This window comes from Amblyomma maculatum, chromosome 1 (assembly GCF_055883805.1).
Source record: "Amblyomma maculatum isolate TAMU_Amacu chromosome 1, ASM5588380v1, whole genome shotgun sequence".
NCBI classification, from domain to species: Eukaryota; Metazoa; Arthropoda; class Arachnida; order Ixodida; family Ixodidae; genus Amblyomma; species Amblyomma maculatum.
Window position 1 is genome coordinate 397,091,791 of NC_139344.1, and position 15,321 is coordinate 397,107,111.

The 15,321-nt window shown below is 44.2% G+C and overlaps 2 protein-coding genes across 3 annotated transcripts in view; one reads left to right on the forward strand and one right to left on the reverse strand.

Annotated features, from left to right (window-relative positions):
* The window catches only part of Cul5 (cullin 5), a 53,343-nt gene extending 47,913 nt beyond the window's left edge, over positions 1–5,430 (reverse strand). Inside the window, exons 1-3 of one of the 2 annotated variants that reach the window (XM_084595672.1) lie at positions 5,302–5,430; positions 4,435–4,544; positions 2,087–2,186 (exon numbers count right to left, since the gene is read on the reverse strand). In XM_084595672.1, the coding sequence (XP_084451798.1) occupies positions 2,087–2,186; positions 4,435–4,544; positions 5,302–5,319 (228 nt within the window). In that variant the 5' untranslated portion in view covers positions 5,320–5,430. Of the gene's footprint in view, positions 1–2,086; positions 2,187–4,434; positions 4,545–5,127; positions 5,272–5,301 lie in introns of those variants that run through there. The other variant, XM_084595677.1, reaches the window with a different exon arrangement.
* An 88-nt stretch (positions 5,431–5,518) lies between these two features.
* Positions 5,519–9,280, forward strand: LOC146208650 (uncharacterized). The gene is made up of 5 exons (XM_084595697.1): positions 5,519–5,661; positions 5,999–6,228; positions 8,605–8,679; positions 8,771–8,820; positions 8,880–9,280. Exons 1-5 carry the CDS (start codon positions 5,607–5,609, stop codon positions 8,995–8,997), a joined length of 528 nt encoding a protein of 175 aa, XP_084451823.1. The 5' UTR covers positions 5,519–5,606; the 3' UTR covers positions 8,998–9,280.
* The last annotated feature ends 6,041 nt before the right edge of the window (positions 9,281–15,321 follow it).

A 15,321-nucleotide genomic window follows, 5' to 3' on the forward strand; every position in this document is an offset into this window, starting at 1 on the left:
GTTATAGTAAAGTGCACCTGGCCGCGGCGACAACTCCCACGATATGACATCGCCGCTCACGCACTACTAGAATCGCGAGGCAAAGATTTTTTGTACTTGAAAACAAAAAAATAACACCGAGTGTTCTTTAATGTGGCTTTACCACCAGACTTCGCAAAATTCAGGAGAAGCCTACTTTACGGAAGCCTTGGAGTCGTGAGGGAAAACACGCAGGGCATAGGAAAAAAAAAAAAAGAAGTAAAGCTGTCTACAAACATTTAATGTTCTGGAATGGGGTTACATACTGTCATCAAGTATTGCTAGAGGTATATAGTGTGAAGTGTGTAAGTCTTCAAAGCTTTTTCGGGTTGGTAAGCAGCATAGGTGGAAACACTGAGGTAAAAAAAGGAACGTCTGGCTTTACACACTAAGGATAGGGCGGCGTTTTCGGCAAAATAATATTTTTTCCACATGCAAGTGGTGTTCAGGCACTTCACTGATCAAAAAAGTATTTTCTTTTTGTTGCTGAGGAACTTCAGTTCCTTGTTAAACCACAGCGGTGACGATGTCTTTTTGGTGATAATGTATTTTTATTAATTCACACATTTTGAGCTTGAAAAGAGACCGATTACTTACATATGAATGGTTTGGAAAATCTATGGTGAATCGTGCACAAAAATCGGAAAGCTTACGGTGGCGGCGTAACTGTGTTTGTCATAAAGAGCTAGTGTATTTTTCTTGCTCTTTTCATTGGTTTGGTTTATGCAGTTTAACGTCCCAAAGCGACTCGGGCCATGAAAGATGCCGTAGTGGAGGACTCCGTAAATTTCGGCCAAATGGGGTTCATTAGCATGCACTGACATCACACAGCACATGGGCGTCTTGCTTTTCGCCTCTATCGGAAAGTGGCCGCCGCGGCCGGGATGGGCACAGTAGTTTGAGCGCCCTAACCAATGCGCCATCGCAGCGGGTTTTGCTCTTTTGAGGCATGGTAGCTGGCACGATGTATTTTGGATTACAGAGTGATCACTAAGTCCATACAAATGACGTGGCAGTAAAACATTACTAGGATGGGAAGTCCGGATGGGGCCGAGAATAATGGAAGATTGGCCAGTTTGGCTAATAGGGTCTGATACGAGTTTAGACGATCCAAATGTTAGACATATAATATATTAACAAAGTCACTTTCGATGTTATTTTCGACAGAGGTCAAACCAAACTATAAAGAAGAATGCGAATGTGTGAATGGGAAGCCTTTATGACATGACGGCCTTCGTGGAAGTGAGCAACAAATGAATAATTTCAATCATGAGGCCAATAGCAAACGCCAGTGTTAAAAGGAAGGGGGGGGGTTACAAAGCATGAAACTGAATGAAAAGTACTCCAATAGAGAACACATGTTTAATATCAGAAAAGCAATATGAATGATGAGCCATGGTGAGTACACGCTATCCTCACCTATTTAATCTATCGCGTCAAGAGGCATTGGAATCAGACTTATCAGAAGGGTTCTGTAGAGTCTACGGAGTACAGGGAACGACTTTCTTTGTGGCATGATCATAAGAGATGTTACCGATGATGAGTTAAGAAGTATGGCTTTATTTTAGCACTAATAACGGCCTCAAAGTTATCAAATAGAAACTGTGGACATTGTCAATGTCCGTGGTTTGCCTGTTTCATCCACTGAGAACAAGCCTCATGCTTCTAATATGAGGAAGTTCAAAGAAAGTTCCATCACGGTTTCCCAGAAGCAACATAGGATGAAACAAAAAGGACGTAAGAAATAACTAGCAAAGATACCATATATGCCAGTTCTGAATGGGCACGGACAACAAACGTCGTGTTTTCTCTTTTTGTAATGACGTGTAGAACATTACCAAAGTCATGTCCGCATGTGGAATTTCCCTGTGCCCAGTTAAGTAACTTTTTATTTAATATTTAATAATTGGGTAACTCTGTAACTGAGAATTTCACTTTCTTCTTCCCGTCTTTATTGTTCTTGCCCATACAAAGTGCAGCAGGGTTTTTCTAACAGATTAGAGCCGAGAACCATGCTCACAAGAAACACTCCGAAGAGGATGGTAGCAGATGGACTGGCAATACTCACTTTCTGAGCAACGCTGATAAATTCGAGGATGTCTTCCTGGAGTGCGGCATACAGTTTCGAAGGTCCACGTTCATCCCATAGGCACACTGCATGAATGTCCCTAGAAAGCAATGTGCCAGCGTTCAAGCAGCGAGCTACAAAAGGCTCTCACACTTTCTGAAACCTCATTACACACACAGAGCATTCGCAGTTGATTCCTGTGCCACATGACTTCAGCAATGCAAACAGCTAGAAGTCCATTTCTGTCAAGCAAGAAATGTAATAGTGTCCTATGACCCCTCCTTTTCAAATGTGCAGGGAAGAAGGGAGGCCACCTCACAAATTCTAGGCTTCTCATTAGCAGTGAAGTTTCAGTTTCCCGCTCTACGAAAAATTTCGCCCTGAGCATGTTTAGCAGGTGCTGTCATTTATGCAAGTGAAGTCCATGACTAGCCTTATAGTGGCTAGGTCAACGAAGAATGATAGTTTTGAGGCTGGAGCTTTGTAGCAAGAGCTACATTGGCCACAGTCTTGCCATTTCGCCATGCCTGTCCGTGAGAAGAAGAAAAAGGAGGAGAGGAAGAAGAAGCCAGATAACTCAGTAGTTGGTAGAGGCGAACGACAATAGCGAGTTGCTAGGACAGACGGTTCGTTCGAACGTTGTGACAGCGGTGTGCCCCGAAGTTCGACATGGAGACGATGTCATACCAATAGAACTCTTTTACACCCAAATGAGAATGGTCAACGACGAGAGGCAGGGGTACGTGAAATGATTCCCCTATGGCATAAACATAAATAAACCTGAAACCACAGAGTAAACTACTATGTGCAAAAGCCATGTCTTTACTTTCAAGCCGAACCTAAGCGTAACAACGCAGATTGCTGTCGCATAACTCCAGGCTTAACACCCACATCTAATTTTTTTTTTAGACACCAGCTGTTCCTGTTTAGCCTCACTGCCATCAAATTACGACCTGAATTAAAAGCTGAAATGCTTTTTAGAGAAATTTCATGAGATAAACGCATCATAATAATAATATGAAACTTTTAAATTAAGCTCATCTAGAGGTTTTACGTTGCCATTCGAAGATACATGATGTAACTGACTATTAAAATTGCAACAACCTTCGGGCTTCTCCTCAAGTCACCGCAGCAGAGAAACTGGATGATGATACCATCATCGGCGATGTTTCAAATGTGAACCGCTTTCACCCAATCCCATCTGATAGTCGCCTGATGTTGCCAAACAACGCCGTGTGGCCTTTACCTTCATTGCCATTGATTTTCTCCCTCCGTGGAAATGTGTAGGCATTGCAAATGCATCACCTCTATTGATGACATCATCATAGATGTGCCTAGTCGTCGCCGCGCGCTACAAAGAGGCCTGAACGCCGAAATAGTTTTCCCCCTTAACACGCAATTCTATCCGCGAACGTTGCTGGTCATGATGGTTCCGAACAATGAGCTATCACGCTATCAATGGGCTAACGCAGCTTGGTAAAATGAGACATATGCAGGAGGATCAGATGGCATGGTGTTTAGGCAAAGCCACAGAAACAACCCTTCACCGCCAAATGCGCTAAGAGGCCACCCTTTAGTCGAGATCGAAGACGAGGACAGCGAAGTTTCTACATCTACTGCGGCTGCGCGCCTTGCCAGCCGCCAACGAATTTGCTGCCTACAATTTGCCCCCCCCCCCCCCCCCCCCACCCCTTTCCCCAATTCCCTATTAATCAGAACCCATACGATACCCTTTGCTATATATTTTAAAGCCGAGCATGGAACATGACTGACAATAACCACCATTCGCATGTTTTCAATTGTTTATAGCAACCGATTCTCACTTGACTCCCAATTGTTCCTCTTACAGAATCTATTCAACACTCACTGAAAAGATAGCCTGCTTCGCAATGAAACTACCTTCACAAAACAACTTCGTGACCATTAAACTTCAGTTGTCGTTGAATGTATTGTACCTCAGAAACCCAAGGGAGGTTATGATGCGTCACTGTCACATAGTATCAGCTTCAAATGCCATTTAAATCAGCCGCACTTGGAGCTTTCTTGCTGGGCTCATTTAAAGTGTCTTGGTGAGTAAAACCCGGACGTTTTTTTTCTTTTTTCGTTCCAGTTTTGAATTGGCGTGCCCCGTGACGCCATTCAGTGCATTCACCACGCAAGAACACCATAAATTGAAACAAGCAAACTGGCATATCTGTAAACTGAAACGGTGATTTCGACTCCCATATCGACAGCGGCGCAGCCGGAAAATGGCGCATCAATGCAGTATAGCGGAAGTCTGCTTGGAATACACCACTTTCGTACTAGTCAGCACAGAGCCGCACATGCGTCTATCAGGAAACACTCACCAGAACAGTCCTTGCCACTCGTCCCTTGTGATGGGATCCTGGTGAAGCAGCTTCAGTATGGTCGGCCGCATTTTGGGCCACCGCTCGTCAAACTGCAGCTGAGATTTTTCCTGCGAGAGTTTCACCAGCTACGATATGATTGCGCTACGAGGGTGCGTGACACTATAACTTTCGGCCACTCCTCAAGAAGGTGCGTACGGAGAGTTTGTTGGCACAAGCTAACAAAACATTAGATGTGATAAATCCAGTCGTTGAGTCACCTATATGCGCGCAAAAGAAATGTGGTCGAGTTAAACAGCAGGACAGTCGACTGCATCAAAGGTTATCAGAACAAGCAGTTGAACTAAGAGCATTCACTGTCAGAAAAGCGCAACGCAACAGACCAAGAATAGACGCTATCGCCGCGGACAATTCCAAGATCACTATTTCTAAAGAGGCGGTCTTGCGACAGACCAAAAACGCATCTCACGACGTGATGCGCGGTTCTGAGAGCATTGGATGAGACGCTAGCATCAAACAAGGGCAGTGACAACTAGCACGGTCGAATGAAAGCAAGCATTTGCTCGGTAGATTTTTTTTTTTTTTTTTTCTCCAGCAACGTTATCTCAGCGACCCTGCTACCACTGCCGAGATGAGACGTCTGTAGTTTGTAGCTTGTTTCCAACAGTCAGCTGCCGTTGTGTATTTACTTGCCATTTAAACCTAATGTGACCGGCGTTGGGCGCACTTAATCTGCAGCGTCAAAGCACTTCAGCTCAACGGTAAGCTCGGCCTATGTCCAAACAAAATGGTCATCAAACATAGTTCAAATATGCCGTCAGTCGAACACGGTAGCTTGAAAAAGCTATGGTATCTAAACTCACTCACCTTTATCACCGCCGCCATGCTAGCTGCAAGCGCGACTAGAGCGACGCGGCGATTGAATCGCGAACTCAGATACAACTCGCGTCGACTTCCCTAATAAACATCTAAACACGTGACTTTTTCAAGCACCTTCTGTCATAATACCATTATTTTACTACAACTGAAACATAAAACAAGTAAAACTTGTAAACAATTCTTTAAATGCGTGAAACAATCCAAGAGTAGTGCCAAGTATTTGGCGCTAGTGCGAAGTATGTCGCTGCAGTCGACTAATCGTCTAATAACAATCCAAACAATCTGTATACAAAATGGCGAGCTCTACAGGAAGGAGTCGTTGGGACGATAGAGGAACGGCGAATTTAGGTAAAGAGCACCTATCTATTTTTGCTGGCTTAGTTCTAATCATGTCAAATAGTACGAAATGGGAAACTTTAAGCACTTAATTTTGTTCGCGTCTTGGGTATTGTCACGGAGCTCAGTCTTAGGGCTAGATTGCGGACTGGTTTTCAGCCGTTCATCTCGATTCTTTCGCATGAAATACTAATAATGTTTAGAGCCTCTGCAAATAGTAGTAGGTGGTAATGGTAATGTTCATCTTGCAATCTGCATGCTTCAGTGCATTTTTTTCAACGTGGCTTGCGGACAGTTGATTAATTGAGCCGTTGCTTTAAACCTGCCAGTGTGTTTGCCGTTGACCTAGGCGCTGGCACTACTGAGGTAGCGTCAGACAGCCAGAGCGACGATGAGGACCGGCAGTCGCCAACTACCGTTGACGCCGAGAAGCGAAAGCTTGCGGGTGGAGACGACAGGGACGATGCAGTCAAGAAACCAAAGATCGCCATGGGGTTCTCTCGGACATTCAGCAGTGCCAAGGCACAGGACCACAAGAAACCGGGACCAGCACCCATTTCCATCAAGTTTGGGGCGCCGGTAAATTTCCAATTATATGCGGTTAAAATATTCATTGGTAGTTCCTACCACCCCTGTTCGTAACTTTCATTCTGAAAACGCTTTGCGATGTCATAATTTGTACGTGTTAAGAAACTGTCTTTTTGTTTAAGCAGTATTATGCTCGGCGCCAAGTTAATTTGAACAGAACCAGCTTTAAAATATAGTCACAGTCAGTGTGGAGACTGCACATTTTCTGCTAAAAAAATTAATGCCCCAACTGGACATGGCATCGGCACGACATATGTGGCATGGTTGTAATGGTTTGGCGGTAGGTAGAAACTATGAGAAAGTGAGTGTTCACTTAACCCTGAATAACTGATGTGTAACTCATTGGCGAGTAATAAGAGTGATTACCCTCTGGCATCCGCCTAAGTGCAGCCATAAGAAATTTATGCCCCAACTGGGCATATCATCAGCACAATGTATGTGGCTAAAGCAAAAGGTAGATTAGAGCAGTTTGATCTTAACTCAAAGTGATGAATGTGTTAGAAAGCTGTAACAATTTTGCAGTGCGTAGAAAGTATAAGAAAGTGAGTGTTGAATTGAGCCTGGGTAACTGATGTGTAACCCAGTGGTGAATAATAAGGGAGTGACTACTCAACTGGCATCCTGTTAAGCACAGCCACACTGCTGCAAAGAAAAGCTATGCAGCTTTCTCAGAAACTTCGTAGTTAAAGTAATTCATGCTGGCTCAGCGTTCAAACCCGGAGCCACAACCTTTCCAGGGCAGTCGCTCTACCAACCGAGCTAATCAAGAAGGCTAGCAGATGCAGGGCGAAAGCGAATTGATCAGTAACTCAAAATAGGAAATGTGTTAGAAAGCTGTGTAGCTTTCCTTTGTAGCCATATGACTGTGCTTACCAATGAGTAATCACTCCCTTATTACAAATTCTACTCAACCTTGGGGATTCCCCTTAACTTTGGACTAACTCTGTGGTGACTCTGTTGGTTGGCTCGTGCCCTGACTGCTGTAGTTACAGCTAATGAAACATCAAAGTAGAAAAAAAATTGTAGCACTTTCCATGTGTAATACAATTATAGTATGCTTGTGTACATACTGATTCTCTATTCTTGCATGCAAATACAATTTGGTCATCCCAGTTTTTGTGGCAATAGCAACCATTGTTCACTCATTATTAACTCCTCTTGCTTTGGAGATTATCAGTGGCTCACCATAACTTAGGAAACGGCATGCAGCATTGCTAACAGCTGTAGTTTTTGGTACTAGGATGCTATGGCCTTTGTACAACTAGGCGACGCATTCATGACTGGCCACCATTGTCTTCTCTCTGACATGTGGATGCATGTTGAGGCATTGCATTCCTTTTGATTTCATTGTAAACTTCCCAATTATGGGGTTTATTTCCAGTTGCTGTAATGTCGCCTACAATATTATGGCTTTTTTTTTCCCTTTGCATTCCTTTTGAGGAAAGACCAGTCTTATGTGAAATAGTAGCAACCTTCTGAAAGCCATATGTATCAGATTCACTCTCTTATGTCGGCATTGACAAGTTTTTTTGTTTTTTTTTTCTATGTTTCAAAACAACTCCTGGCTAAAACGGTCAAGCTGATAAATACATGTGATGGTCTATTAATTTACAGCCTTTGGCACATTTGTGGTACTCTTAAAGGCTATGATCCTTTAAAACTGTTAGGCAGAGCAAAGCTACATGTGAGAAAACTTCTGCCAACGGAGACAAGGCCTGCTCTGTTTCATTCTTTCACGTAGAAAAAGAAAAAAAGAAAAAAAAAACTGATAGCTGCAGCTAGATGACATCAAGGGGCACCAGCCTTAGTACTAGTGCCATCGGCAGTCTTCACTTACGACGCTGTAAGGATGGCTAAAGCAGTAGGATCCTCATCGTTCCCTTGGTTCTTTTTCAAAAATTTGATTTTAGGGATCCTGTTATTAGTAAAGGTACATCAGTATAAAAACATTACCTCTGATGTGGTAAGAACTTTTTGCATGTTGTTCTTGGTATACTTTTTCATTTTTGACAAATTTGGGGTGCGCAATGGGCAAAACATAGACGAAACAAGAAAGGCCACGTATGTGTCGATCTACAGTGGATTGATCATTCATGGGTTTTTATTGACAGTCCTTCATGTTTTGAGCTATTTTCTTATTGGTGAGCTCTCTTGGTCATGTTTCTAGCCCTGTATGTTCTACAGGTTAGAGCACATGCTAGCCCAGCGGCAAGCTTGGCTTCTTTGAACATTTTAGGGTTGGGAGATATGTATTCGGGGAATTGTAGATCAGTTTTATGCATCCAGTTCGGTTCTTTGGTGGAGCAGTCGCTAATTGTTGTTTGTTTTTATTTTTTTTTTGTTTTTTTTTGCCATTACTGAATTCAGAAATTCAAGGATCAATCCACGGTGAAGAAGAGTTCAAGCTTATCTGTTGCTGAGGCCTTCAACCAGAGTAGTGATGTAAGTGCGTCTTTATTTGCCAGCACTTGCTGTGTTCAAGCTTGACCGCTAGAATGTGAAAGCTGAGTACAATTGTTTTTTATCCTCGCAGGAAGAAGAGATGCCACCAGAGGCAAAAATGCGTATGCGAAACATTGGCAGGTAATAACCAAACTTTCGAACAAAAACACAACAGCTGACACTGACTTTTTTTACTGCAGGGACACTCCAACTTCCGCTGGGCCCAATTCATTTGGCAAGACTCGCAAGGGCTTTTGTGACGTGAAGAAAGTATTTGAGAGAGACCTGAAAAGCAAAATGAATGAGGTGTCAGAATAACAAAAAAATTGTGACATCGTTTCAACTGTTTAAGAAAGAGTATTTGTCGAAATTGATCGGCACTATTCAAGCTTCTTGATTTTTTTTTTCTGTCATATACTGCACGTGCAACCTGCAAGTGTGTGGTAAAAAAAAAAAAAAAAAAAGCAACTGCATAAATAAGAGTCAGGATCATAAATGCTCCCACCTCATGGTAGTAGATTTAATATAGAAAGCACTGCAATGTTGTTGTTCTTTTTCTGCTTTTGGTCTGTAAATAAACATATCAAAGTCTGTGAAAGGCCTCTGCTTGCATTATTTGACATTAATAGACAAGAAAAGTAACCACAGTAATTATAAAAAATTGGGTACAAGCTCAGTTTTTATGGCTCAACATGAATGGCTCCTGTTTGCTGGTTCCCATTGCAGATAGTTTGTTCACACACACTTCGCTACTCCCTTTAGCACTAATATCTTGCCTCTTCCAAGGAGAAAATGGCTGTTTTTGATATGTGTTTGGCAAACCTTTTTTTGCTGCTGGTTATATGCAAGACAAAAAATAAAATGCAGCACAATGATGGAAATAGAATGCACATTCCAGAAACATTTATCACGAATACTCAGTGTCACTATTGAAATAAAAATCCAGTAAACACAAGTTTGACAATAAAAAATTTGGATTCACAAAAAAAAATTCTTAAAGGAAAATAGTACAACAAAAATATAGAACATACACGTTGCTTTAAATTTTTCTTGAAACTTTCGAACAAAATCTTAAAATTATATCTGGAATGCGTTTTGAGGTAGGAATTTTTTTTCTCATGCTACCTGAAAAAAGGCTAATTGTAGACTTTGATTTGATATAAATTTCACTCTTTGAGAAAAACAATTAGGACTTTTTTTTTTTTTTTTACTCAAGCTTGGTAGTACTTTAAACCAAGATCGCTTTTTGAAAGTACTGAAATATATTACAGCAACATAAAATATAGCTGCCATAACATATGTGAGCGGACACTCATTGATGAGGTACAAACTAATTTATTGAGCGTCGCAAGAATTTCGAGGGATATGTCAGTAGCACAACACAGAGGAAACACGCTTGGCACATCGATAACATTGGCATCTGGCTGACATATATACGAGGTGTGACACAAAATAAACAGGACTAAGTGTGTAGCTTCAAAAAATAGTAGAAGTGTAATGATAGACAGTTCCCAGTAGTCAGACTATTAATCACCCCTACTACATTAATCTTTAAAAAATTTGTGAAAAAAGGAAAAAAAGGTCGCAGTTGTGGAGTGATGGATGGCTGTTGCATTGGGACAATGCACCTGCTCACACGTCCCTATCTGTCAAACAGTTTCTGACCAGCAAAAAACATTACGTGGTGGAGCATCCTTCTTATTCTCCTGATTTGGCTCCATGCGACTTTTTTTATTTCCTAAAGCTAAAAGTTACTTAAAGGGAACCCATTTTACCTCAGTTTAAGAGGTTCACGTGAAAACGGAAGATCTCCTGAAGGCCTTCCAAAAACTTTGTTCCAGAGCTGTTACCAGCAATGGCAGCACCGAATTCAGAAGTGTGTAAATGCTATAGGCGACTGCTTTGAAGGTGATGATGTCCCAGAGAACTGATTCTGTAAGTACAGTAATTTATTGGACCAGTCTCGTTTTGTTTCTTTTTTTGTTTTTTTGTGTCACACCTCGTATGATGAACTCGAGTGGAAATTATAAAAGCAAAATTCGATGAAGCCTATACACAAAGCATGCATATAGTTTCAAGCGTTTCTTGAAGGGAAAAAAAAAAAAACTTGCATTGCATGCCACGAGACAATTCCAGGCAGTCGAGGCATAAAATCGGGCAGTCCGAAAAGTCAAATTTTGCAGAAAAAGATAACTTATAACTTCAGATTACTATACCGTGGCAGAGGAAAGGTTTTCGTGCCCATCCTGATGTTTGGCCATTATGCCGCCTAATGTTTACATAAATGACAGGGAGCAATCGGCGTTCAAAGGCTATTCTGCCATCGGCATGTTGAGGGCGAACGCGCGAGCTTCAGTACTAGACGCGAAAGAATCTTACTGCTGCTTCGATTCGACGAATCACCGCCTTATGAGGATGCTTCACTGCATAGCCCTTACATCCTTACGGTGAAGCATCTTCAAAAGGCGGCGAATAATGTCCGAAAGTTCACGTGTTCATATTATTCTATTCCTATGGAGCATGTTCCGACATGCTCCAGGAGACCGAATTTTGTAGCGAGAGCTACATTGGCCGCAGTTTCGCTATGGCGGTGGACTAGTGGTGGTCCACCGCTTCTACATACATCTGGAGAACAACATCAGTGGTGTAAACTCTTAAGAATAAACTCGTGCGAGTTACTAAAGAATCTAGAAACCACAGTCATTACTACGTTTCCGCGACTATTGCTAGCATGCTACTATAATTGTTTACTAGCCCAAACACAATGCAGGTAGTAACTGCCATTACTAACCAAGGTAGTTCATGCAGCAGCGATTACTATAGTTACTAGAACTGAACTAGCAGCGGTTACTAGGACTAAAAAGGTGAACAGAAATTTGTAAAATAATGTGGACAAGGCTAGCACCAAGACGGCAGAGCGGACATTTAAAATAACAAATATTAGCAAACATGCTCATACACTCTTGTATTTTTTATTTTTGACATTTCAAGCGCAAAAATGATTGAAATATCTTCTCTGAACTTGCGAGTGTCACTGGCTTTAAAACAGGGTGTCATCGTGTAGGGGATATAAGCTCGCTAAAAAAAGAAAAAGGGTGGCAGTTCCTGGCCCTATGGGGCTGGGACTAAAGTCAGCTGGGACGGTGGGTCAACGCCGCTTGCGGCGGAGGCTAGCCATCCACCGAATTTTCTGTTGTAGGCCGTCATTGCTTCGGTGGTGGACGACGGCTGTTGTTGCGGCGCTCGTCTTTCTCTTCCTCTTATTTTTCCTTTATTCTCTATTTTTTCTTCTGTCCGCACGAGGCAGCGGAGGTGGCTCAGCTACAGAGCCAGTAGCCGTGCATTTTCTTTTCCTTCTTCCTACAGCCACATTAACAACAAAGTTGCTGTTCTGAGTGGACGACGCCTGTTGCGACGCGAGTCTTTCTTTCCCTCTTATTTTTCTTTATTTTCTCTTCTGTCCGCACGAGGCAGCGGAGGTGGCTCAGCTACAGAGCCAGTAGCAGGCCTGTGCATTTTCTTTTTCTTCTTCCTACAGCCACAACAAGAAAGTTATTGCTGTTCTGAGTAGAAGACGGCTGTTGCGACGCGCGTCTTTCTCTCCCTCTTATTTTTCTGTCTTCTTTATTTTATTTTCTGTCCGCACGAGGCAGCGGAGGTGGCTCAGCTACAGAGCCAGTAGCCGTGCATTTTCTTTTCCTTCCTACAGCCACAACAACAACAAAGTTGCTGTTCTGAGTGCACGACGGCTATTGCGACGCGCGTCTTTCTCTCCCTCTTATTTTTCTTCTCTATTTTCTCTTCTGTCCCCAGGTGGTCGAAATTACTCCGTAGCGCACGTTAAAGATCCCCAGGTGGTCGAAATTACTCCGTAGCCCTCCACTACGGCTCCTCTTTCTCTCTTTCCACTTTCACTCCGACCTTCCTCCATTCCCTTATGGCGCGGTTGAGGTGTCCACAGAAAACAAGACAGTCACCGCGCCTTTCCCTTCCTATAAATCAACCAGTCTCTTCTGTCCGCACGAGGCAGCGGAGATGGCCTCGCCGGGGTGGTGCAGTGGTAAGACGCCCGACTAATGTGCTGGAATACCCGGGCTCGAACCCGACCTCGGCGGCTGCGTTTCGATGGAGGTGAAACGAAGAGGCGTCCGTGTGCTGTGCGATGTCAGCGCACGTTAAAGATCCCCAGGTGGTCGAAATCACTTCGTAGCCCTCCACTACGGCTCCTCTTTCCACTTTCACTCCCATCTTCCTACATTCCCTTACGACGCGGTTGCGGTGTCCACAGAAAACAAGTGAGACAGTTACCGCGCCTTTCCCTCACTATAAAATAAAATCAGGCAGCGGAGGTGCCCCGCCGGGGTGGTGCAGTGATAAGATGCCCGACCACTGTGCCGGAGTACCCAGGTTCGAACCCGACTTCGGCGGTTGCGTTTCGATGGAGGCGAAACGAAGAGGCGTCCGTGTGCTGTGCGATGTCTGCGCACGTTAAAGATCCCCAGGTGGTCGAAATTGCTCCGTAGCTCTCCACTATGGCTCCTCTTTCCACTTTCACTCCCGCCTTCCTCCCTTCCCTTATGGCGCGGTTGAGGTGTCTACAGAAAAACAAGTGAGGCAGTTACCGCGCCCTTCCCTTCCTATAAATTAATCAATCAATCAATCAAGGTGGCTCAGCTACAGAGCCAGTAGTAGGCCCGCGCATTTTCTTTTCCTTCTTCCTACAGCCACAGCCAGCCGCAAACATGAATGACCACAACAACCTACGTATATCCTGATATAGCTGAGCTAAGCCACTGCCAATTTTTTTTAAACTCTAAATGCGTACTTGTTACGTTAGCTAGGCATACGGCATTTAGAACTTCCGCCGTGAAAAAAAGAATGTTTGAAGAAGACCGCGAATTTGGCGAATCGTTTTGGGACGCTGATGGCGGAAGGACGTCACCCCATATATGTTGCTCAGGCAGTACAAATAAGGAAAAAAAAACGGCTGTGGGGCACGGTAGGGTGGCTGTTCCTGGCCCTACGGGGCTGGGACTGGTAGGTCAACGCCACTTGCGGCGGGGGCTAGCCCGCCACCGAACCTTTATCTGTTCTAGGCCGTCATCGCGCACGCCACCGCTTAGGTGGTGGACGACGGCTGTTGCGGCGCGCGTCTTTCTGTCCCTCTTCTTTTTCTTCCTTTACTTCTGTCCGCGCGAGGCAGCGGAGGTGGCTCAGCTACGGAGCCAGTATCAGACCCGTGCATTTTCTTTTTATTCTTCCCGCAGCCACAACAACAACGGCTGTGGTTTAGCTAGTGTGAAGCGATGGCTGAAGCATATACTTGAGATTGATGTCCGCGAGCATGTGTCTCGCTACGCAGCCCTAAGCTATCTTCCTACACCAATTGACCTTGTTGTGACGCTGGGACTAAGTCGACCCGGCCTTCACTTGGTAGCGTGCAGACTCCGGTTTGATGAAGGATTGAATCTTCGAAGTTGGTAAAATATATACAAGCAGGTTTAATGGCACTTTGAGAAAACTTATTTACATGAAAAAAAGGGTATATCAGCACAATGGCAAGCGTTAAGAGTTCATAGCGAGAAGCGTCTGGATGAGCCGTTTACCCAGGGCTCAGAGCGTCATTTCGTGCTCTGCAACGTCCTTAAATCCCCTATGTCCAGCCCCTCTCTGAAGATGCTGACCAATCAGTTCAGGGACCCCTCAGATATCGGCAACCAATCGAACACATCACTGCACTGATGGTCTGATGCACTGACTTGTCCAGTATTGTTTCGTCGGGCGTGGTCACTTGTTGTCGGGTAGGGCTTGGGAACGGCGAGGAGGTAAATTTCGATTCTTTTGCAAAGATCCGCGACGTTGGTTCCGGCAAGTGGATTTCCTTCTCAGAAACCCAAGTGTACTTGCGCGCCACGAATACTGCTCCCAGCATTGCCCCTTTTCGGCAATTGCAACTCTTTCCTGCATTCACGGGAAATCCTCTAATGGCCGTAATCCTCATGCTCCTTTCTTCTCCTCTATGTCAGCGGACGTGTCACTCCGATCGTCTCCTTTGGACAATAGGCATTCCCCACTTGACAATAGCGCCTCTCGACGGGAAGTGTGAACCGTTGAACAAAATCACTTCCAGCTATTTCTCACAGGGCGACGTTTTTTTGTATTTTTCTTGACATTCCCTTGACAGGGCCAACTTAGCAGTTTTAGGGTCTCGACAAAGCAAGGCATGCTCACACAAAAAGATTCATGTGAACAGGCTCACTTAGAACCCTTGCACCAACAGCGCATATCAATACCATGCCCACAGGCGCACAATAGCGCGCGCAAGCGCGGACCATACACGGTCACAACAGCCTCCTCCCCCGCCAGAAAAGTCACGGAGAGCAGCAGTCGCAGCTGCTGCATGAAGAGACGACTTAATGGCCTGCACATGAACGCTTGAAGCTCGCTGTCGCTTGTCGCGTTGTATTGATGTCGTAGGCCTAATTGCTTGAGCTGTCTCTGAAACTCAACCACATGTCTAAGCAAGCACTTGGCTCCCGTCTGAAAAGACCATGTTAAAATAAAACTGCCATCGTTCTCCGAGGAAAGCCCACACTCAAGACGCTCAGGACCCACGTATGCCTAGAAAACAAAACGTGCTGC